The sequence below is a fragment of the Garra rufa genome, chromosome 12 (assembly GCF_049309525.1).
Source record: "Garra rufa chromosome 12, GarRuf1.0, whole genome shotgun sequence".
NCBI classification, from domain to species: Eukaryota; Metazoa; Chordata; class Actinopteri; order Cypriniformes; family Cyprinidae; genus Garra; species Garra rufa.
The window spans coordinates 41,336,196-41,360,232 of record NC_133372.1 but is presented as its reverse complement, the minus strand read 5'-3'; the positions used below and the strand labels follow the sequence as shown (position 1 = coordinate 41,360,232).

The following is a 24,037-nucleotide window of genomic DNA, read 5'->3' as shown; positions in this document are numbered from 1 at the left end:
ACCCCAGTTTGGGAAACCCTGTACTATTATATTTGAAAAACCTATAATGCCATGCAACAACATTTTAATATCCAAAGAACTATCTAGTTAACTCAAGAACCATATACAGCTATAGGAGCACTGAAGAACTTTTATTATAGAATATACAGAACTTACAGGTCTTTGAATGAAGAACATGGTCACAGCGCCCACGATTGGGACGTCACCAATCAGCGGCTCCAAAATCACACGCATCATTCCATGAAGCTAAGAGAACAAATGCGAATTAAAAAAAAGATTTTCTTAATTTCTTTGCTTGGATTGTGCATTAAATTCACCATCACAAGGCAGAATCTCACCTGTATTCCCTTCACACCAGCCTTGCAGAAATACCTCTTCACCTCCACATTTATTTCAACATCCCCCACATAACTGAAAACAGACAAACATTAGGTTGCTTTTACCTCTTCATAAAATAAATTAAACATCTTTAAAGACCTTAATGATTCTGCTTAAACTAAAATAGTGTATACATTCTTTTCTTCTCGGGATAAACTCAGTCAGGCTGAATTAATCAAAGTTGGCATCAGTTTGATGGTGTGTTTTGTGACACATTATTGAGAACACAAGGCTTTTAAATCACTCCCCGAGAGACGATAGACAGTTCATTTATTTCAGGACCTCATGTTTGCAGAAAATCTCAAATGTAGAGTAAAAAGATGTATGCATTACCTGATGTAAACATCAAGCAGAATTTGACCTTTCTCATTTTCTGTGTGAGCCTTCACTCCAACCACCTTCATTGGCTGTAAAATAAAAGAAAGCATTCAAATAAAATCTAAAACTGTGCAGGCAAAACTGTGATATCAAGCAAAATTGGTAAATCAGTTGTTTCTTTGTTATAACATTCCATAATTCTGTAGATTTTATGTTAATATTTTAACTTTTCATAACTTAACTACAGGGATTTCCTAAAAATTCCTGTCAGCCAAACCTCTTAGACCTAAAATATATTTTTATAATATAACAACATATTTGCATATTTAAAGTTCTTTCGTTAATAATAATGTTTTATTTTAAGGGCAGACACTGCAGGCAAAAACACTGTTTTTTCATGCATCTCTCAAGTTTGAGATGACTTTTTTTGACTTTTTGGTTTTTCATAAAGTGTTTTTTCAGGCTGGTGGAAAGAAAGCATCCAAAAGACACCATTAAGTGTCTATTTGTGTCAATAGATTTCAATTGCAATACATTTTTAAAGGGCCATTTTCTCAAAATGAGTTAAATCTCCACTTCAGTAGCACTTACACACACCAAACTTTACATTTTTATTCTTGTCTCTATCCTGAAGGTTTTTACAGAGGGATTTGTTCATATATAATTTGCTTGATTTTATACAACTTTTATTTCCAAAAAAACTGTAAAAAAATATATTGTTTTATGTCTGTTCTACATATTTTCTGAATTATGGAGTAAGAAAATGAGAGACACAAAATTCCCTCTGTTCAAACATTTGACTCTAATTTGTCAAAAAATAAACAAGAATTTTGAAACTGACTTCATCCAGTGTTTAGATTTTTGTACTAGAAATGTATGCAAATAGTGCATATTTTATTAAATAATGCCTCATTTGTGTATTAAAACCTAACATTTTAGAAAACTTGTAATACAAAAAATGTTTGCAATTATCAATGTAATCAATCAGAGTAAGTAAGGTGATAACTATCAGTATTAATTTTTTATCCTAAACGCCTGCAGTGACTCGCCTTAAATATTTTAAAATAAGTGCTTTATTTCAAAAGGTTTAATGGATTTCGCTATTTTAAAACATCACAATTCTGTTAACTATGGTAATAAACATCATATTTTCCAACAAAATATACAATTTCATAGTCTTATAATTAAAATCACATCAAAATTTCACTCTTGTCTTAATAGGACGTTTGCAATGAGGCAACAGATGTTGATAATGTTCTCAAGAGCATTTATTCAAAAAGAATGCTTGTTCTGACATGTTTAGTGGCAATGGAGCCGCTTTTATTATCTCTGCAGTGGATTGAGATGTGAAGGAGTGTTGCATTGAAATATTTTTGTGTAGCAGTAAGTGAGTGAGCATGCATGACCTTGCCACCGAAGTCGACCTTCGTGAAGCTGAGCGTCTGCAGATGAGAGCTGGAGCCGCGGATAGATGCAGCAATAGTTTCTGTCAGCAGCTTCTCCAAATATTGACCTATGTACGGCCAGGCCTGATGGATAACCTTGAGAAACAGACAGGAAGAGAAACTGTGTGTCAACTTTAACATGCTTATCATTCTAGAAACATGCTAGCAACTTGCTAATCATGCTAACTAACAGGCTACTAATGATAACATCATGCTAATGACATTCTAATCATGCTATTGACATGCTAACGACATGTTAATCAGGCTAGAAACATGTTAACAACATGTTAATCAGGCTAGAAAGATGTTAACATGTTGATCATGCTAGTAATTAGGGCTGCACGATTTGGAGAAAAAATCTAATTGCGATTTTTCTGATCAAAATTGCGATTTGCGATTTAAAATGCGATTTACTACTATTTGATAAAAGAGCTACAGGTTTGATATGGTGGTTTTAACAGCACCAAAGAAAGACCAAGCATAATCACAAAGTATGCTACACTGTTCTACTGTTTATATAAAACCTCTTAAACATTGTTGCCTTTTTTTAAATAAAGTTGTCAGTTATCATGACAAATTAAGAAAATAACTACAGTATCTTAAATAAAATTAAATTAACAATTAAAATTATATAATAAAATATTATTAAAATCTTTTATAATTAAAAAAAAAATTATATAGTATTTTATAATAAAATGTAATTAAAATCTTAAACTTTTAGGAATCCAAACACACTGTAAACAATTTTACATCAGTAAAACACTGATGATAACCTACATTAAGAGACACTTTGTTGGGAAGTTGAGCCGCTGCTCCCGCTCATCTTTTCCAAATGGCGTTAACGTTATTTGCTCAGTACATGAAGTAGAGACCTGCACTCCTACAGTATAGCGGGACCCGAGGCAACCGACTGCGGCGCGGGACAAAACTTGATGGACGAGTGCGGCTGTTCGGGACGCGGGAAAATAAAATGATTCGCGGGACCCCCGCAAAATAGAAATATCTAAAAAGCAAAATATTGTTATTCATCTATTGCACAAAAGCAGCAAGAACAACTAGTATACAACTCACAGCTATTATCAGTAAGCACAAGGATAGGCAGTCAGGTGTTTAAGTTAGAATCCACTCACTGCTCAAACATTCTTGCACAGTGCTGAATATTGCGTGCTCGCGAATTAAAACACACGAAGTGTTGACATTGTGAAAGATTCATTGTGCATAATATTCATTGTGTTAGAGCTTTATGAGATCGCATATGAACTGAGATGTCAACTTTAGCTTTGTCTGCTTGCATTCTGCTATGGATACACACAGTAGCTCATGCTTGCTCTTCTGTTAAGAATAACAGTGGTTTGTGAATGTTGATGCTTAGCCTATATAACAAATATTTTGTCAGGAACGTTTATGCTGGGGTTTTGTGAAACTTGCGAGATGTTACAAAACTGTTTCATGTAAATTCAATTGATGTACTGAAAAAAACTATATAGGTTACTTTTATGCGGGCAGGAGCGGGACAAAACATGAATGTCGAGGTAGGAACGGACCGAGATCAACATATTTCTGCGGAGGCGGGACTGAAAAATACGTCCCGTGCATGTCTCTACATGCAGTGTTAAAATGCCCCCTATTGGTTAAACTCTGCATCAAACGTAATATAAGCATGAAGACGTAATATGCACTTGAAGTGACCTGTCAAAAACGACTTAAATGCTTTTTACCACATTTGATAATCAATCGAAATAATCGCAGCTCTTGCGATTTGAAAATCGCACCCTTTCAAATCGCGATTTCGGTTTAAAAACGATTAATCGTGCAGCCCTACTAGTAATGCTAACATCATGCTAGCGACATTCTAATCATGCTAGCTACACGCTAGTAACATGTTAATTGTGTTAGAAACATGTTAACAACATGCTAATTAGGCTAGAAATATGTTAGCAATACGCTAATCATGCTATCAACATGTTCATCATGCTAGAAACATGCTAACAACATGTTAATCAGGCTAGAAACATGCTGACATGTTGATCATGCTAGTAATGCTAACATCATGCTAGCGACATTCTAATCATGCTAGTTACACGCTAGTAACATGCTAATCATGTTAGAAACGTGCCAGAAACATGTTAACAACATGCTAATAATGTTAAAACATGCTAGTGCCCTACTTATCATGCTAAGAACATGCTACCAACATGTTAGCAACACTATTGATATGCTAATCATGCTAGTAACATGTTAAATAAGTTAGAAACATGCTAGCAACATGCTATCTATCCACCCATCCATCTAACAGACTTCAAAACATTCATGCTTTAAAGCTTTAAAAACTTTTTCACACTTTCTAATCAGGCTTTTTCAAGCCAACTTAAAGTTTGTCTTAACTTAACACTTTTAGTCTAGTTTTAGCATTGATATCTATGAAAAAATTACAAATCAGTTTTAAATTGTACTCAATTAAACCTAAATGAGGTAATCCAAGGTTTCTGAAGGAAAACAAAATTCTCTATAACGTTCTTGTAGGTTTAAAATAATATTATTTCGATACTTCAGTTAATTTAAACCAGAGCGGAGTCAATAAAACTCTACTAACTACTTGTACTGGAATGTTTTTGCCTGAAATGTTTTAGTTGAACATTCATCCAACAATTTTTAAATGTTACTACCTGTTTTAGAATGTTTAGAGAACATCATAACCAACATTCTCATTATGTTTGAAAATTAAAAAATGGAATGTTCTGTAACTCATGTTGGTTCTATGCTCTGCTTGCAGCTGTTTACGTGATTGCCATTTGTGTTTACTTAGTTACTATAGCGACCTGTTGTTGTTTACGGAGGTTTAAGAGCTGATAACAGAAGCTAAAGCGCCAGTTGCCAGGGTATTTTTCCGGATTGTTTCGTTGCATGAGCAAACCACAGATTTTAGAAATAGCATTGTGACTCATGCACAAACCACATGACCACGGGTACGACGAGGGTAGAGTCTCGGCTGGGAGGAATGCCAGCGTAAAATGTCTGCCTCGTGAATCACTGATAAAGACCGTCGAACCTAAATATTTGTGCTCTCATGCACTGATACGCTGCAGCACTGTTATAATGAGACTGCTACTGAAATGGGCTGAGCTTTATTGCAAAGAAGGACAAATAACAAAGGACAAAGTAATACATACAGTCAAGCCCGAAGATATTCATACCCCTGGCAAATTCTGACTTAAAGTTACTTTTATTCAACCAGCAAGTTTTTTTTATTATTAGAAATGACACAGATGTCTCCCAGAAGATAATATACAAGAGGCATCATTGTGGAAAAAAATATTTCTCAGCTCAACAAAAAGTGGCATGTCCAAATTTATTCTTACCCTTTGCAAACTGTCACAGTCTAAGGGAAAATAAGTTCTATACCATTCCAAATAGTCCAAGCTGTTCTAAAGCATCCTAATTACCCTGATTCATTGGGAACAGCTGTTTTAATCAACTCAACAGGTGAAAAACAGAAGCTCTTTTCTGTTGGTTTGTGGACAGTCATGGCTAAGACAAAGGAGCTCACTGAGGACCTGCGGCTGCGCATTGTGGCTGCTCACAAGTCAGGAAAAAATACCACTGGTCAGCAATTATAGGAAGCATTTGATTGCTGTAATAGCAATAAAGGCTTTTCTATTGATTATTGAGAAGGGTATGAATAATTTTGGACATGCCATTTTTTGTTTAAATGTAAATAAAAGATGAGTAATCATTTTTTTTTTCCACAATGATGCCTCTTGTACATCGTCTTATTATCTTCTGGGAGACGTCTGTGTCAGTTCTAATAAAAAAAAAACTTGCTGGTTGAATAAAAGTAACTTTAAGTCAGAATTTGCCAGGGGTATGAATAATTTCGGGCTTCACTGTATGTCCAAACCTTATGGTTTATACTTCAAATAATGGCCCATAATTTAAAAAAATGTGTGGGAGCTCAGTTCATATGTTTCTGTAGTACTTGAGTGTCTACTATTTATGACATTACATTAAACGAATGGGAAATTGAGACCAAAATTAGAGTATTATGAAGGCTGAAAGCCCAGAAAAGCTAAAAATGTATATTCTCACCTTATTAACTGGCATTTTTTTTGTCTGAAAGCTTTTATGCATATTGTCTTATGTTGTTGGAGATGCAAAAAGACATTAAAAATTTAATTTCCTGGAAAAGCATGAATACAACTTGTCCACTAATTCAAAGGCAGCAACATATGTTGGTTGAATTAGAGTTTGGTTAAGAAGGAATGTGTAATAATAGCATATGCCGCTTTTGTTCACCAGACGTGTGTGTGTGCTCACAGGCAGCTGTTGTGACATAAGGGAGGGTAAAACGGATGGCTTGGGTGGGGTTTAAAGGCACGGAGCAGGAACACATGGGATTACATGCTTGATTTTACATGTGGCATCTCAGTAAACAAACAAAAACCGAAAATTACCTTGTTTAGCCATTCCACCTTCTCCACATCTGGGAAGTTGACCTGAAAAGATAAAGAAAGAATAATAACAAACTTCTAAATGCAATGACAGTCAATGCATATGAGCTTTAAAGTGCGTGTACAACAATCTTCCACAGAGGATGTGGTTATAAAGAAGAAAAAAAAAACAGCAGATAATACAACCACCTCAGTCTATTATGAACGTTCTTCCTTCAGGTTCATCATCTTTTTCTTAAGCAACAATAATAGATATTATTTAGAGTGTAGAAATAGATTTCACTTGGATAAAATGTGACCCTGGACCACAAAACCAAAAATACATTGTATGCATCAAAATTATCAATTTTTCTTTCATGCCAAAAATCATTAGGATACTAATATAATACAATTTTGTTAATTTCCTACCGTAAATGTATCAAAATTGTATTTTTGATTAGTGATATGCATTGCTAAAAACTTCATTTGTACAGCTTTAAAGGCAATTTTCTCAATATTTAGATTTTTTTGCACCCTCAGATTCTAGTTTTTTTAAATAGTTGTATCTCGGCCAAATATTGTGCTATCCTAATGAACCGTACATCAATTGTAAGCCTATTTATTCAATTTATCAATTTCAAAAATGTACCCTTATGACTGGTTTAGTGGTCCAGGGTCACAAATATCCTCATTAAAATTAAATAAGTAAGTAAATGCTCTTTTCAAATGCATTTTAATTTATCTACATGCATCTATTTTGTATATACTTCATACTTTCACATGCATGCATAGCCTGTTTCACCACATGACATCCATGAGACATGACCAAATATAGAATAAACTCTTTTGTGGAACTATCTACTGTGCACATGTGGAGGAGATGACAAAGCAACCATGTTTTCAGAAGGATTTGGGCGATGGGACTTTTGCCAAATATGCAGTATACCACTAAAACAGCGCCACCATCAGCTCAAAAGGTCCTGTATATCTGCAGACCACTCCTCTTTAGCAGCATTGGGGAATTAGAATCATTTCAGCGAATCGATTCGCTCAAACGATTTGATTCGGAAAATGAATCACCGTGACTGATTCTTGCAAATCAATACTCAAAAGAGATTATTATTATATTTGACTTGTAAAACATGTTGTTCTGTTAAATACGACTGGTGTTTGTACGTTACGCTTTTAAACGATTTTAAACGCCGTTCGAATCTGAATTATTTAAATGAACCGATTCGAAAGAACAAATCGCTCGCGATTCGGACTTAAAAGAGCCTTTTTCTTTAATTGTTTGTAGCTATGTAAATGTTTTCATTATGTAACATTATCTAGTATGAATAAGAATGGGTTTATTCATACGTTATGCATTAATAACAATGAAGTGTTTTATTCAAAAATAACAAAAGACACACTTTCGTGTGTTCTTACCCAAGAAGGCAGGTCTCTTCTACTTCTAAATGATTTGGAGGATATGTATTCGTGTTCATCGCTGACCAACTGTATAGCAGACCTCAGTCTCGCCTCCTTCGCCTCACGGGAGTGTTTCCATCCTGCGTAAACCATCATCCCAAACACCACTAAACTAGTGCTCATCCGATAGTAACCAGCCAGGTAAACGGGCAACAAGGCAGTGAGACATTTGCCAAAAGTCCACAAGATTGCCTTGGCATCAAATAGTTTGGTTTGAGGGACCTCCATTTCTCCCGATGAACTGTCCTGGGCTGGTTCGGTCTTCTTTTCCGAGTCCGAGTCATTTTTCGGCCCTGAATCAGCGTGCGACATTGTGGTCTGTTGGTTTGTACGCAAATTTCTCCAAAGTCAAGGCACGATTACAAAGCGAGTGCGCGCAGCGATTTGCAACTCAAATGCAACATATGCTGTTGACTGAAAGACGAGCGTTTCATTCGCAGACGGACTGCAGATGAATCGGACGTGCCCGATCACTGCGGATCAATAAGTCAACCCGAGAAAGCGAAATCGACCACCTCACCGCTTTTACCCTTCTGGCATGACGCCCTTTTTCCTTTTTGCAGTATCTGTGTCTGAAAACCCTGAAGTGTGGCCTGCCCAGCACCGTTATTTAGGCAGATCCACGCCCACAGAAAACGACGCAGTTGTGTAAAAAGGGGCGAAAACTTTGTTGGAGGCTGCAGTAGGCAGTTTCTTCTTTTGTAGCTTCTACCTTTACATCTCCTGAGTCAGTTCTGACTAGGCACAATTTGATTTAAAGTACATGTAAAGCAGTTTACTGACTAATGGAACGATGAAAGTCCTTTTTATTCACGTTAAAACTAATTCAAAATAACTGGAATTAATTTTTCATTAAGTATTCATTTGCATATACACTACCAGTCAAAAGCTTTTGAATAGCAAGATTTTAATGTTTTTTTAAAGTCTCTTCTGCTTACCAAGCCTGCATTTATTTGATCCCAAATAGCAAACACAGTATTGTGAAATATTTTAACTGTTTTCTATTTGAATATATTTTAGTGTAATTTATTCCTGTGATCAAAGCTACATTTTTAGCATCATTACTCCAGTCTTCAGTGTCACATGATCCTTCAGAAACCATTCCAATTTGCCAATCAAACAGTTGAGTACATTTTTTACAGGAAACTTTGGTAAATAGAAAGATACAAAGATCAGCATTTATCTGAAATTAAAAGCATTTTTTTTAACATTATACACTATACCATTCAGAAGCTTGGAGTCAGTATAATTTTATCTTATTTTTTGGAAAGAAATTACAGAAATTAATATTTTAGCAAGGATGCTTTAAATTGACCAAAAGTGATGATAAAGACATTTATAATGTAAGAAGATTTCTATTTCAGATAAATGCTGTTCTTCTGAACTTTCTATTCATCAAAGAAACCTGAAGAAAACATTTTAAGCTGAATAAAATAAAAATAACAATAAATGTTTTTGAGCAGCAAATCTGAATATTAGAATGATTTATGATGGATCATGTGACTGGAGTAATGATGCTTCAAATTTATATTTAAAATCACAGGAATAAATTACATTTTAAAATATATTCAAAGAGGAAACAGTTATTTTAAATAGTACAAATATTTCGCAAATTTTTACAGATTTTACTGTTCTTTAGATCAAATAAATGCAAGCTTGGTGAGCAGAAGAGACTTCTTTAAAACGTTAAAAATCTTACTGTTCAAAAACTTTTGACTGGTAGTGTAAGATATCTAATGAAAGTTATAATTTAAGGTATATATATATATATATATATATATATATATATATATATATATATATGATTAAATTTTGACTAGTTAGAATCATTTGTTCAAAAACAAATCCTTGGGGAATGCTAATAAAACTTACATCATAATAGTAAAATCCTTTCCCAATTAATCAAACAAGTCGCTCGTGACTAGCCAATTTTGACTAGTCATAATTCCAGGTCAAAATATTCACAATTAGTTCCAAATTCTGATATAAATTCCACTTTTTTGACAAGAAATGGTATGCAACATATTCTGTATACGTGATTGCAACTACTTTCTGATACCTACAAAGTTTTAACTATATTACAGATATCTTAAGTTGTTGTGTGCACACTTGGATGGGTTAAATGCACTGCACAAATTCTGTGTAATGGTCCCCATACTTGGCCACATGTCACATCCTTTTCTTTCCTATTTGAAATTAAATTTTACTAGTCAATACTGATGTGTAATGATTTAAAGACAATGAAAGAAGGCTGAAAATGTAGGTACTCTGATACCAGCTGTCCGCCTGCTGCTCGAAATCTGTATTCTGCAAGTCATTCACATTCAGTTTCAGATAATGGCTGTCAATAGACACTATCTAGTTTATCTAACCCAGAACATCCAAATGTGCTTGTGTCCTGCAGGACTAACGCTGGTGGATTATCAGATTAAAGAATGAAAGGAGCTTGAGAACATGCCAAATTGAACATACTTTTGATCTATTACTGTTTGCATGATAACCATAGTAGTAAATCACTCTTTTTTTTTTTATCAGAAAGACCCCAAACCTTATATACAGTTGAAGTCAGAATCTGAAAAATGTTAATTATTTGACCAAAATAAGAGGGATCATACAAAATGCATGTTATTTTTTATTTAGCACTGACCTGAATAAGATATTTCACATTAGGGATGCTTACATATAGTCCACAAGAGAAAATAATAGTTGAATTTTTAAAAATAACCCTTGATTCTTAATACTGTGTTGTTACCTGAATGATCCACAGCTTTTTTTTGTTGTTGTTGTTGTTGTTTAGTGATAGTTGTTCATGAGTCCCTTGTTTGTCCTGTTCACTGTTCTTCAGAAAAATTCTTCAGGTCCCAAAAATTCTTTATTTTTTCAGCATTTTTGTGTATTTGAAGCCTTTCCAACAACGACTGTATGATTTCGAGATCCATCTTTTCACACTGAGGACAACTGAGGGACTCATATGCAACTATTACAGAAGGTTCAAACACTTACTGATGCTCCAAAAGGGAAAAAGTTTTTTTTTTTTTTTTTTTTTTTTTATGTGAAGATCAGGGTAAGTTATTTTGTCTTCTGGGAAACATGTAAGTATCTTTTGTAACTTCTGGGCAGACCTACATGAAAAAAATATGCTATTTAGGCAAAATAAGAAAAATGTACACATCTTCATTCTGTTTAAAAGTTTACACCCTTGGCTCTCAATGCATCATGTTTTCTTCTGGAGCATCAGTGAGTGTTTGAACCTTCTGTAATAGTTGCATATGAGTCTCTCAGTTGTCCTCAGTGTGAAAAGATGGATCTCAAAATCATAGTCATTGTCGGAAAGGGTTCAAATACACAAAAATGCTGAACAACCAAAGTATTTGTGGAACCTCAAGGACTTTTTTGAAGAACAGCAGGCAGTTTAACTGTTCAGGACAAACAAGGGACTCATAAATAACTATAACTAAAAAAAAAGAAAAAGAAAACACAGCTGTGGATCATTCAGGTAACTGCACAATATTAAGAATCAAGTGTATGTAGATTTTTGAACAGGGTAATTTTTATAAATTCAACTATTATTTTCTCTTTTGGACTATATGTAAACATCTTTTATGTGAAGTATCTTATTTAGGTTGATACTAAAAAAATAACATGCATTTTGTATGATCTTTCTTATTTTGATTCGGCAAGGTGTATGTAAACTGTTGACTCCAACTGTAGTAGCTTAAAAACATCACAAGCAAACACAGTTTGACAGTTTAAAAAAAAAGTGGTTTTCCAGAAACAAATTTCTGGATTTGTTTTTTTGCTGGATTCTGTTTTTCAATTAAACTGTTTACTCTGTTTCATTTGGGCCTGAGAAAAAGAAACACAAGAAGTGAAAAAATGATTTCTACTATAATATTTACACATCCAGTTACACCCATATCCGTCTGTGGTGATCTGATCACAAATAAACAGGCATAAGAGTGCAAACAATAGACATTATTGTCAACAAAACATGAGAAAAAGTGATCAAGCTCATAGAAGTATTTTGGTTTGATAAGAAGTATAATTTTTCATCAAGATTTCAGAAAGATACTCACCAAAGATGAATAACATGGCCAATACTCAGATACTCAGACAAAAAAATTCAGTTATTTAGTTTCCAAAAAAAAAAAAAAAAAAACACATTTATTGCCACATTTGATTTTTTTTTTCTGTGTGTATGTGTGTGTAAATCATCACAAGAATAATGGTGCCGAATGGGTCAGATTCATTAATTTTGTGCGAAAGACCAATAATCAGTTCACCAGAAAGCAATTCACAAAACGAGTCAAACTAAAACTGACGGCTAACAAGTAAATTCACAATCCTTCTGGAGAGATTAGCTGAATAGTTACATCTTTCAAAATGAGTTAATAAATGTCCCCAGGAGTCTTTCCAGCTCTCGTAAAGGCAAGCGTCCGCTAAAGCGTGGCAAGAAAACTGAAATATGTTTTTCATATATTCACAAGAGAAGATCTGAACAGAAATGTGTTCCTTCAGTCAAAACAGATCCTTCACCTGAGAAACTTACCGTGCTTTCGGTAAGTCAAACAAAAGCGTGTTAGCAGAGTTGCTTGATTTTGAAACCTATGTATATATTGCTGAAAACACCTTCTCATACTAATGAGGCAAGGTTGTGATCCTCATACTCTGACTGGCGATGGGATACGTCACCATCGGTGTGGTCGCATGGCTCATTGTGATACCCGGCAGTGGCTGTGCCATTGAAACAGCAACTGGCGCCACCGAAACCGCAACAGGGGCCATGGAAACAGGTGGAGCCATTCCCTGGGCGATAGTCTGAGCGAGGGCTGCAGAAATGGGGTCGGGGTTCAGATGCGGAGGGGGTGCTGTAGGGGGCGCCGTGTTGGCCTGAGGTGCGGTCGGCGCACCGGAAGGGGCCACCAGATCCTGTTGTGTGACGGGACGGGGCTGCAGACCGGCGCTGCTCAGAGTGGTGTGTGTCTGGGCGATGCCATGGTTGTAGGAGCTGACAGAACCAACAGGGGGCGCCATACTCTGCTCAGATGGAGCAGGGGTGGAGGAGAGCGTCAACACTTTAGTCTGGCTTCGGAACTGAGCGTTCTGTTCCAGGAGCACCTCGTTGGTGGCTATGAGATTGGATACCTGAAGTAAAAGAGGAAGTATGTGAGTTTGGAACTTCATTGGAACATTTAGGATGTTGTTATAGTTGTCTTACATTTAAAATAAATGATTCTGTCACTGATCTTACATAAAGTAGAATTTGAAGGTGATTTGCATGTTATGTTTGTCTGATTTGTAATGCAAAGGATGGGTCTCAACTGCATAATGATTTTATAATTTATTTATGCTCAAAACATTCAAAATCTATATTATTTTCTGCCATCGCTGAAACATAAATGACTATCCATTGTAGAATGTCCAAAGTTTAAAAAGTAAAGTCAAAGAGGGGATTGTCAATTTACAAAATGAACAAAATAAGGATTCATTACATATCTGTACCATATCAGTTATAGGTTAATGTCAGAGGTTTTTACATATAGTTTTGGAAGTCTGTTTCCACCACTAAACAAAAATAGAAAGATAATTGTGACTTTTTTTTTAATCTCACAATTATTACTTTTTCTCAGAATTGCAAGTTTATCTCTCGCAATTGTGACCTTTTTCTCAGAATTGTGAGTTTATATTGTAATTGTGACTTTTTTCTTCGAATTGTGTGTTTAAATCTTATATCTTTATATCTCACAGTTGTCACTTTTTTTCTTAGAAATTTCTTTGATTTTATCTCGCAAATTGTGAGTTTATATTTCACACGTGAATTTTTTCCCCAAAATTGCGAGTTAATCTTTCAATTGTGACTTTTTCTCTTAAAATTTTGAGTTTATGTCTCACAATTGTGACTTTTTTCTCAGAATTGAGTTTATATCTTGCAATTGTGACTTTTTTCTTCAAATTGCGTGTTTATATCCTGCATTTGCAGTTTTTTCTCAGACTTGCCAGTTTATATCTTGCAATTGTGACTTCTCAGAATTGCAAGTTTATCTTGCGACTGTGACATTTTTTCTCAGAAATGGGAGTTTATATCTAATTAAGAATTGAATAAAACATCATCTAAAACCAAAACAAAAATAAATTAAAACAAAAACTAATAAAAATGTCACAATTACTCAAACAAAAAAAAAAATCAAAATATAACATTAAAAGCTTGTTCAAAATTTACATACTATAATAATATGTAAATAATTCTAAAAAAAGAACAATAAAAATAAGGAGCAGTTCTTTTGCTAAAAAGATTCTCCTCTGCTGTAGTTCTCAAAACTCTTATAAGGTGTGGTGTGAAATGTTGTGTTGATTGATGCTTGTGTATTTGGTCTTTCACAACAAATCAGGCACAATGCAATCTAAAGCACTATATTTGACCAGAATGAGCTTTTTTAAGGACTACATCGTTTTTGCATCCGTTCACCTGTTTCTTAAGCTCCTCCACTCTTTTCCTCAGCAAGGCATTTTCCTCTTCTAGTAACCTGTACTCTAACGGTCGGGTCGACAGGGTGGTCTGAACCCCCAGGTCATAATGTCCCCCGGCCCCATCGGTCAACCGCAGCCCCTCCAAACGGCGTCTCTTCAGCTGGAGAGTCGTATGATCGACAGGAGCCTCCACCGGCCCCGCTTCAAACATCCCATTCTCAAACAAAGGGTCATAGACTGAGCAGGGGCCCCTGTCGTAACGCCGATGCCCCACCGTTCCTATCGACATGCAGCCACTCAACGAGCCCACACCTGCACCTGACAAGCCCTGATCTCTGCAACCGCCCATACTGGGACATCCCATTCCCATGTAGTTACCGACGCCGCCACCAACGAGGCCAGAAATCCCACCGCAGGCTCCACCAACACCTCCTGCTCCGCCACCGCTGGTGTTCACCATCCCGCTAACGCCACTGGTGACGCCCATCATACATCCGACTCCACCCCGGGGCGGAGCCTCGTATTCGTAGTCCTTCCTGACGTGCCGGAACTTGCACTTGTTGCCCCGCTGGCACTCTCCTTTCAGGTAGTCCCTGCAAATAGGCACCTCTCCGCGGCTCAATGGGAGGTCGGTAGGAGACAACCCCATTCCGGCCGCCACCTTCCCTCTGAGCCGAAGCGGAAGCTCTCCAGTTTTCTTGTAATAGTCCTCATCCTCCTTTGAGCCATGCACGAATCTGCAATTGGTGCGAACGCACTCTTTGTTCTGATGGTCGTGGCAGAAGATGAACTCGTTCTTTTGCACACCTAAATCAGGAACCTCATTGAAGTCCGGATGGCGAAAACGACAACGCTTGCCGCGTTTACACACATTCCGCAGAAAGTCCCGGCAAACGCCGTCCAGTCCCAATCCGGAGCCGAAAGCCCCGTTTCCTAAAGCCCCGCCGCCTCCCATGGCTCCGGAACCTCCGTTACCCCCCGCACAGCCCCCTGAGCCACCGGCCCCAGTCCCTCTACCCTCTCCACCAGTCCCAGCACCTCCCTCGTCCCCAACCCCTGTACCCACCCCGGTCCCACTGCCACCCCCGCCGCCGCCTGCCAGGTAGGCGCTATCCCGGTCAGGCATGGCGCTCGGCCCGGCGGGAATAGAACGCTGCGCTCATGTGGGAGACGGAGAGAGATGGAGGTCGTACAAGTGTTCAGAGTTAAAGTGCAAGAAGGAGGAAAGCTCAGACCGTAGATGGACGCGGATCACAGATCCACCCGAGCACCTGTGAACATAATACAAATACAAATAATGGCATAAGTAATCTAAAACTTTAAGGCTCGGTTTTATAGACAGGGCTTAGCCTAAACCAGGATTAAGCCATAGTTTAAGACATATAAGAAACTTTAATAAACGTGCCTTAGAAAAAACATTAGACAAAGGCACTGATACATTTTGAAATCAGTCAGTGCAAGTTTCTTTCAGCTGAAACAGCTCAGACTTGCATTTTAGTCTAGGACTAGGCTTAAAGGGATAGTTCACCCAAAAATGAAAATTTGATGTTTATCTGCTTACCCCCAGGGCATCCTAAATATAGGTGACTTTGTTTCTTCAGCAGAACACAAACAAAGGTTTTTAACTAAAACCGGTGCAGTCTGCCTGTTATTTAATGGCAGACCTTTAAAAGTAAAAAAAAAAAACATGCACAGACAAATCCAAATTACACCCTGCAGCTCGTGTGGATACATTGATGTCCTAAGACACGTAACGATTGTTTTTTGCGAGAAACTGAATAGTATTTATATCATTTTTTGCGTTTGCGTATACTATGCTAGAGCGCATACACATGTAATGAGCTGGATGCTGAACTCGTGCTCGTGACATTTGGACGTGGCTGTGTATCAAAGGTAAAAAATTATATAAATACTGTTCAGTTTCTTGCAAAAAACGATGGTTTCGTGTCTTAGGACATCAATGTATCATCACAAGCAGCAGGGTGCAATTTGGATTTGTCTGTGCATATTTTTTTTTTACTTTTCAAGGTTTGGTGCCCATCCACTGCCATTATATGGCTGGCAGACTGCACCGCTTTGAGTTAAAAACCTTCGTTTGTGTTCTGCTGAAGAAACAAAGTCACCTACATCTTGGATGCCCTGGGGGTAAGCAGACATTAAATTTTCATTTTTGGGTGAACTATCCCTTTAAGCCATGTCTGTGAAACCAGGGGTATGTAATAAACAATTTCGACTTGTCATTATTACTTGTTTTTCAAAAATATGAATTGCTCAATTGTTTTCAACATTGATATGAGAAAAAGCAGCAAATCAGCATATTAGAATGATTTCTGAAGGATCGTGTGACACTGAAGACTGGAGTAAATGATGCGGAAAATTCAGCTTTGCATCAGAGGAATAAATTACATTTTACAAAGTGATTAAATAGATATGCAGATAATAAAATAAATATTTGAAATAAATGTATATAACCACTTCTTGTGTTTTATTTAAAATTGTAAAATATTTGTTTTAATTTGCATTTGATTATTTCATATATTCTTAGCTTTTCATCAACTAACAAAAACCTACTCCTGATATAAGTAGCTACCTGTATTGGTTATTATAGGAAAAACTGACCATCACTTACAACATTATTTAGCTTTTGAAACTTTATACATTTTAATTTAGCACTTATAACTCTTTCTGGAAATGCTAATCTTGATCCAACATTTAACCAAAAACTGCTTTAACAAACTCTTTTTTTTTTTAACAAAAAGATACCATGATATTGTTATGGTTTTATGTGGTAACACCATGTTTTGCATAGTAAAAGTATTCTCTGAAATACCATTTAAGTAATACAGTACATGAATTCATACTAGTGTATTAATACATACACAATACAATTCAATAATACACACTTCCAATCAAAGGTTTTTGAACAGTAAGATTTTTTAAAGAGTTTTTAAAGAAGTCTCTTCTGCTCACCAAGCCTGCATTTATTTGATCCAAAGTACAGCAAAAGCAGTAATATTGGGAAATATTTTTACTATTTAAAATAACTATTTTCTATATGAATATATTTTAAAATGTAATATATATTTCTGTGATCAAAGCTAATTTTCAGCATCAGGAACCATCAGGAGCATCAGCTTCAGAAACCATTCTAATATGCTGATTTGCCATTCAAGAAACATTTATTATTTTTATTATTATCAGTATTTTAAAAAGTTGAGTAAATTTTTTCAGGATTCTTCGATGAATAAAAAGATCTAAAGATCAGAATTTATCTGAAATAAAAAGCTTTTGTAACATGAGTCAGTATCATTTTTTTTTGAATAAAATTATAGAAATTAACACTTTTATTTAGCAAGGATGCTTTAAATTGATTGAAGTGATGAAAATTGATTCATCAAAGAAACCTGGAAAAATTCTACTCAGCTGTTTTCAACATAATAATAATAATAATAACAATAATAATAAATATTTTTGAGCAGCAAGTCAAAATATTAGAATGATTTCTGAGGGGCCATGTGACACTGAAGACTATATGAAGAGTAATGATGCTAAAAAATAATCTTTGAAATCACAGGAATAAATTACATTTTAAAATATATTCAAATAGAATACAGCTTTTTTTAAACTGTAAAAAAAATCTAAATTTTTACAGTGTTTGCTGTACTTCGTTAAATAAATACAGGCTTGGTGAGCAGAAAAGACTTTTTAAAAAATCATTAAAAATCTTACTGTTCAAAAACATTGACTGATAGTGTACATAGATAATACATAAATAATATTATATGGCAACAACACAACATGGCACTGTTGTATATTGGTATTTACATGGAACTCTAATGTACTTCTAAATAAAAGAGTCCAAAAAACGTAAATGTAAAACTTAGAGCACTAAATTTTGTTAAACAAAATGCATTATCAATTCAAATGCAATATTTAAACCCAATCGCACAAAACATGTTGTCTACTCCGAGGTTGTCTGGCACAAAGGCCTAGATAAGGCGCATGCACAGAACGCAAAGACACCCGAAACCATAACTACTACTAAACAACTCACCCAATGAACACAAGCACTTGTTTCGGAAAGATTAAATAAACTGTATTTTTACAATATCACTAATTATACGCATGAAGTATAAATTGGTCGTGAGAATGCTTACATTAGATCGCAAGTTTGTCCATCAACAACTTCCGCTTTTCTTGTTCGAAGCACTTCCTGTGCCGTAGAAGACTGGGAAAACGCACGTCAAATTAAAAGTCCTCAAAACACACACACACAAAAAAAAAAAACTGCGGAGATCATGGTACACCGGTGTAGTTTAAGAAAATACTACGGTATTAGAAAAAAATTGTGGTTTTGTATTAATTTAATAATTAATAAACGCGAGCATGTGAATTTTTTTTGAAGGTCAAAAGTACAAACAAAACTTTATTTAAGCAACAGTTAAACATTGACAAAAACACATTTCCATATTTTCTTAAGACTGAGTTTGAAAAAAAAAAAACTTGTTTGCAACTCTAAACATGACTTACAGCAACATTACTGCTATATTAGGGGTTAAATTCAGAGTTTAAACTTTTTAATTGGTTAATTACAAAATAATAGTTAAACATCCAACCTTGTCAATGATGTGGGTCGCTTTAATTTTAAGTGCATATTTTCATGTTAAAACAACACAGACATGTTGACAAGATATGTCAGGTTTCAACATTTATTTTCATGTACAAGTACCAATAAGTCACCACAGCATGATGTTGTCAATAGTTTATTTGTACATTAATAAGAACATCAGACATCAATGTTCATATCTGATCATCTTATAAAGATTCAGTTGTAGAGCAGGAATGCAGGGGGAACATAAACCTGTAAAGAAAGAAGAAAGTGTAAGTTAAAGTGACTCCACAGAGAAATTGTGTCAAATTTAATTAATATACATTAACATACTTTCACCACTTGGTTAATCATAATACATACTGCATTGCACATTTTCTGAAATATTGTGTTTGAACAAGAAAATAATGTATTATCTAATTTTGTATGCACTAATTTGCATGCATTACCAGAAGAGAAATCTGAATTTTGGATAAAGCCAGGTTCATATTTCATGTTTCATTTGTTGACAGATTAGAGTAAAAGGTTTTTACTGAATGATAAAGGTTTTATCACTCCACTTTAGTGCCACATTAAAACACAAATCTAAGATTACAAGATTTAAGTCGAAATACAAGAATAAAAGTCAAAATACTATGAGAAAAAAGTTGAAATGTTTCGAGAATAAAGTCATTTTTTCGTACCAATTACGAGATTAAAGTAATGATATTTAGAGAGAGTATTCTAGCCTATTGCACATGCAAATGGACTAGATTGGGAGCACCAGGAGATATTCCATTCTCAGCTTTCAAAATCTATCAGTTTAATAGTGAAATACAAACAATATTCAACTTTCGACTTTATTCTTGTAGTATTTCGACTTTACTCTCGTAGTATTTCGACCTTTTCTCATAGTATTTCGACTTTACTCTCGTAATATTTCGACCTTATTCTCGTAGTATTTCGACCTTATTCTCGTAGTATTTCGACCTTATTCCCGTATTACTTTAACCTTTTTCCCGTAGGATTTCGACTTTACTCTCGTAGTATTTCGACCTTATTCTTGTAGTATTCTGACCTTATTCCTGTAGTACTTCTCATAGTATTTCGACGTTATCTCGTAGTATTTCTCATAGTATTTCGACCTTATTCTCGTAGTATTTCGACCTTACTCCCGTATTACTTCGACCTTTTTTCCGTAGTATTTCGACCTTATTCTTGTAGTATTCCGACCTTATTCCTGTAGTACTTCTCATAGTATTTCTCATAGTATTTCGACCTTATTTCCATAGTACTCCGACCTTATTCCCGTAGTACTCCGACCTTACTCCCGTAGTATTTCTCATAGTATTTCGACCTTATTCTTGTAGTATTTCGACTTTATTCTTGTATTCCAACCTTATTCTCGTAGTATTCCGACCTTATTCTCATAGTATTTCGACCTTATTCCCGTAGTATTTCAACCATATTCCCGTAGTATTTCGACCTTATTCTCGTAGTACTCCGACCTTATTCCTGTAGTACTCCGACCTTATTCCCGCAGTATTTCTCATAGTATTTTGACCTTATTCTCGTAGTATTTCGACCTTATTCCCGTAGTATTTCTCATAGTATTTCGACCTTATTCTTGTAGTATTTCGACTTTATTCTTGTAGTATTCCAACCTTATTCTCATAGTATTTCGACCTTATTCCCGTAGTATTTCAACCATATTCCCGTAGTATTTTGACCTTATTCTCGTAGTATTTCGACCTTATTCCCGTAGTACTCCAACCTTATTCCCGTAGTACTTCTCAGAGCATTTCGACCTTATTCCCGTAGTATTTCTCGTAGTATTTTGACTTTATTCTCGTAGTATTTTGACCTTATTCCCATAGTATTTCGACCTTATTCTAATAGTATTTCTCATATAATTTCGACTTTATTCTCGTAGTATTTTGACCTTATTCCCATAGTATTTCGACCTTATTCTAATAGTATTTCTCATATAATTTCGACTTTATTCTCGTAGTATTTCGACCTTATTCTCATAGTATTTCGACCTTATTCCCATAGTATTTCTCATAGTATTTCGACCTTATTCCCGTAGTATTTCTCGTAGTATTTTGACTTTATTCTCATAGTATTTTGACCTTATTCCCATAGTATTTCGACCTTATTCTAATAGTATTTCTCATATAATTTCGACTTTATTCTCGTAGTATTTCGACTTTATTCTCGTAAACTTTGAATTTTTTTTAATGTGGCACTAAAAATGCCATTGTAGAAAAGACGATCATCATACAGAACACAACTTGCTATGTTTAAATGTTATACATCTAGTGAATGATCTTTTAACAAAACCATTTGTAAAAAAATAAAAAAACCTACACAAAACAGATGAGAATAAAACTATTACATTTGGTATAATAAGCCCTGCTGAAGTGGAGATTTGGACATTGAGAAAATGGCCTTTGTAGATATGCAATGAAATTGAAATCTACAAATGCAAATAGATAAGTGTAATAAAAACAATTCATATTTGGGTAAGTTTCCGTAACTAGTCTGAAAAAATTCATGTTATGGAAGCCAAACCAGCCCAAAATTGACCAGTGAATAAACAAGAAAATTGGTATTAATGGCATTTTTTTTATTATACTTGGGGACAAACGTTACATTAACATACCTCACATTTTTGGACCAAACAAAGCTTGTGTTTTAATATTTATTATTATGTGTACTGAACTGGTAATGCATTTAGAGCTCCAAAGTGATGCATGAAAAGTATTACCAATAATAAGAACATATGCATTTAAAGGGCCACTCACAAGACAGTGGTTTATTTTCCAGTGGGTCTGACACTTTCAAAAATACCAGCTTCCCTCATGGCATTGAACTCCTTCGTTGAATCGTAATGTTTGTAGAAGTCAGCATAAGCCTGTTTCCTGGGCTCAGTTACTGTGTACTGAAGAAAGACACAAAAACTATGTCAGATTTAAGAAAAACTGTCCACTGTTGGAAAAATTACATAAAAAAAAAATTAAGTATCCAAGACTACAAATTAAGGATCATCTAATGAAATGACTCTTAAGAAAAAAATGTTTATGACGTCTGAATTTATAGATTAATTTAAAACTGAATTTGAAGGATTACTCCACTTCCAAAATAAAAACGTCCTGATAAATGTACTCAACCCCATGTCATCCGAAATGTTCATGTCGTTCTACAGTCACAAAGAAATTCAGTTTTTTGGGGAAAACATTCCAGGAGTTTTCTCCATATAATGGACTTCAGCGGTGCTCAACGAATCGAAGGTTAAAAATGCAGTTTCAAAGGGCTCCACACGATCTCAGACAAGGAATAAGTGTCTTAGCTAACAAAATAATCAGTTAACGTGTAAAAAGAAAATTACAATTTATATATACATTTTAACCTCAAATGCTGGTCTTGTCTAGCTCTGCAATGCGCATTCTGTGCACTCCAGTTCAATACAGTTTGTCAAAAAAACTCCTCAAAGTCATCCTACATCACCATTTTACCTTTTTTTGTAAAGGGCGCTTGATCTTTGCATGTTCACGTTTCCTCCAACTTTAAAATCATCCTACAACGCTGCAGAAGTGAACGTGCAAAGATCATCAAACACCCTTCACAAAGAAAGGTAAAACAGTGATGTAGGGTGACTTTGAAGTTGGAGAATATGAGATGGGAGTTTTTCGACATACCCTAACTTTCTTGAACCAGAGTGCACGGAGTATGCATGCACATCGTGGTTAAAAAGTGTATAAATATTAAATTATTAAAGAAAATAACCAATTGTTCTGCTAGATAAGACCCTTATTCCTCAGCTAGAGTCCTTTGAAGCTCCATTGAAACTGCATTTTTAACCTTCAACCCATTGTGTGCCATTGAACTCCATTAGATAAAGAAAAATCCTGGAATGTTTTCTTCAAAAAAACGTAATTTCTTTGCGACTGAAGAAAGAACATGAATATCCTGAATGACATAGGGGTGAGTAAATTATTTGTACATTTTTATTCCGGAATCCTTTAAGGAAACCTGAGCAAGAGATGAAGTACCAATCTCAATTTTGAACAGCACTGAAGGCCACAAAGGTCCAATAGTGCATATAATCATAAAAAAAAAAAATAGCATAATCTGATTTATCAACACAATACTACTGACCTTGAAGGCGGCTGCTGCCACCACAGAAAGAGCGAATGCGATGGGCAAATGGAACCTCAAACGCTTGGCAAGGAGGCCCCTCATTGCTGGCTTTGGAAGTGACATGGTTGTCTTCTAGAAAGAGAAGACAATAATGGACATTAATAAAAGAAACCTCATACACTGACAACCCGTCAGCACTGCTACGTGCCATTCTGACTATCACAAATGGATGTCTGACTGACTTTCAAGACAACCACATAAAGAGCCACGATTACTTTATTCAGATTTACTAATATGGACGTTTTATATACATATGTGCTCTTCAGTTCGGGTTAGATTTTAGCGTTTTAGCTAATATGCAATTTGCATGTTATTTCTCTAGAAGAAAGGGATAAATGCAAACGCAAAGCAGGGCTTTCTGTTATTTTAAATATCACATATCAGATACATATCAGCAGGTTAATGCCTTTTAAGACACGGAGCAATCTGTCTAGCTAACACTAGCTAACACTAGCTAGCAATGACGATCAGCCGCAAGACGTACGTTACTTCAAAAACGAAGCACGTTTAGCTAAATGAAATGAAAATGCGTATTAAATGTTATTAAAAAGACAACACGCTGACATTATTGTAATCTAAACAGATTTCACCAAGTTTTGTTATAAACGTACAGCAACCTTGATATTTACCGTTAAATTCACGACCTTCAGCACGCACGTCCGGTAACTCAGACAGGAAGGCGTTTATGTGGGGCCGAACTACGGAAACTGACGAAGGACAACTAAGAGTAGGGCCGATTT

At 35.4% G+C, this 24,037-nt stretch overlaps 3 protein-coding genes across 3 annotated transcripts in view; all 3 read right to left on the bottom strand.

Moving 5' to 3' along the window:
• The window catches only part of LOC141347599 (extended synaptotagmin-1-like), a 36,374-nt gene extending 28,024 nt beyond the window's left edge, over positions 1-8,350 (bottom strand). Inside the window, exons 1-6 of the mRNA XM_073852589.1 lie at positions 7,997-8,350; positions 6,593-6,634; positions 2,103-2,237; positions 712-785; positions 339-411; positions 157-246 (exon numbers count right to left, since the gene is read on the bottom strand). Of these exons, the coding sequence (XP_073708690.1) occupies positions 157-246; positions 339-411; positions 712-785; positions 2,103-2,237; positions 6,593-6,634; positions 7,997-8,350 (768 nt within the window). The remainder of the gene's footprint in view (positions 1-156; positions 247-338; positions 412-711; positions 786-2,102; positions 2,238-6,592; positions 6,635-7,996) is intronic.
• Positions 8,351-12,049: 3,699 nt separating this feature from the next.
• LOC141347249 (zinc finger CCCH domain-containing protein 10-like) lies at positions 12,050-18,687 on the bottom strand. Its single transcript, XM_073852254.1, has 3 exons — positions 18,561-18,687; positions 14,505-15,777; positions 12,050-13,183 (listed from the first exon to the last, which is right to left on the bottom strand). Exons 2-3 carry the CDS (start codon positions 15,630-15,632, stop codon positions 12,677-12,679), a joined length of 1,635 nt encoding a protein of 544 aa, XP_073708355.1. The 5' UTR covers positions 15,633-15,777; positions 18,561-18,687; the 3' UTR covers positions 12,050-12,676.
• Positions 18,688-19,253: 566 nt separating this feature from the next.
• On the bottom strand, positions 19,254-24,037 carry LOC141347315 (cytochrome c oxidase subunit 6C-1-like). Its single transcript, XM_073852324.1, has 4 exons — positions 23,927-24,037; positions 23,256-23,369; positions 21,902-22,038; positions 19,254-19,367 (listed from the first exon to the last, which is right to left on the bottom strand). The coding sequence occupies exons 2-3, from the start codon at positions 23,358-23,360 to the stop codon at positions 21,913-21,915; spliced, it is 231 nt and encodes a 76-aa protein (XP_073708425.1). The 5' UTR covers positions 23,361-23,369; positions 23,927-24,037; the 3' UTR covers positions 19,254-19,367; positions 21,902-21,912.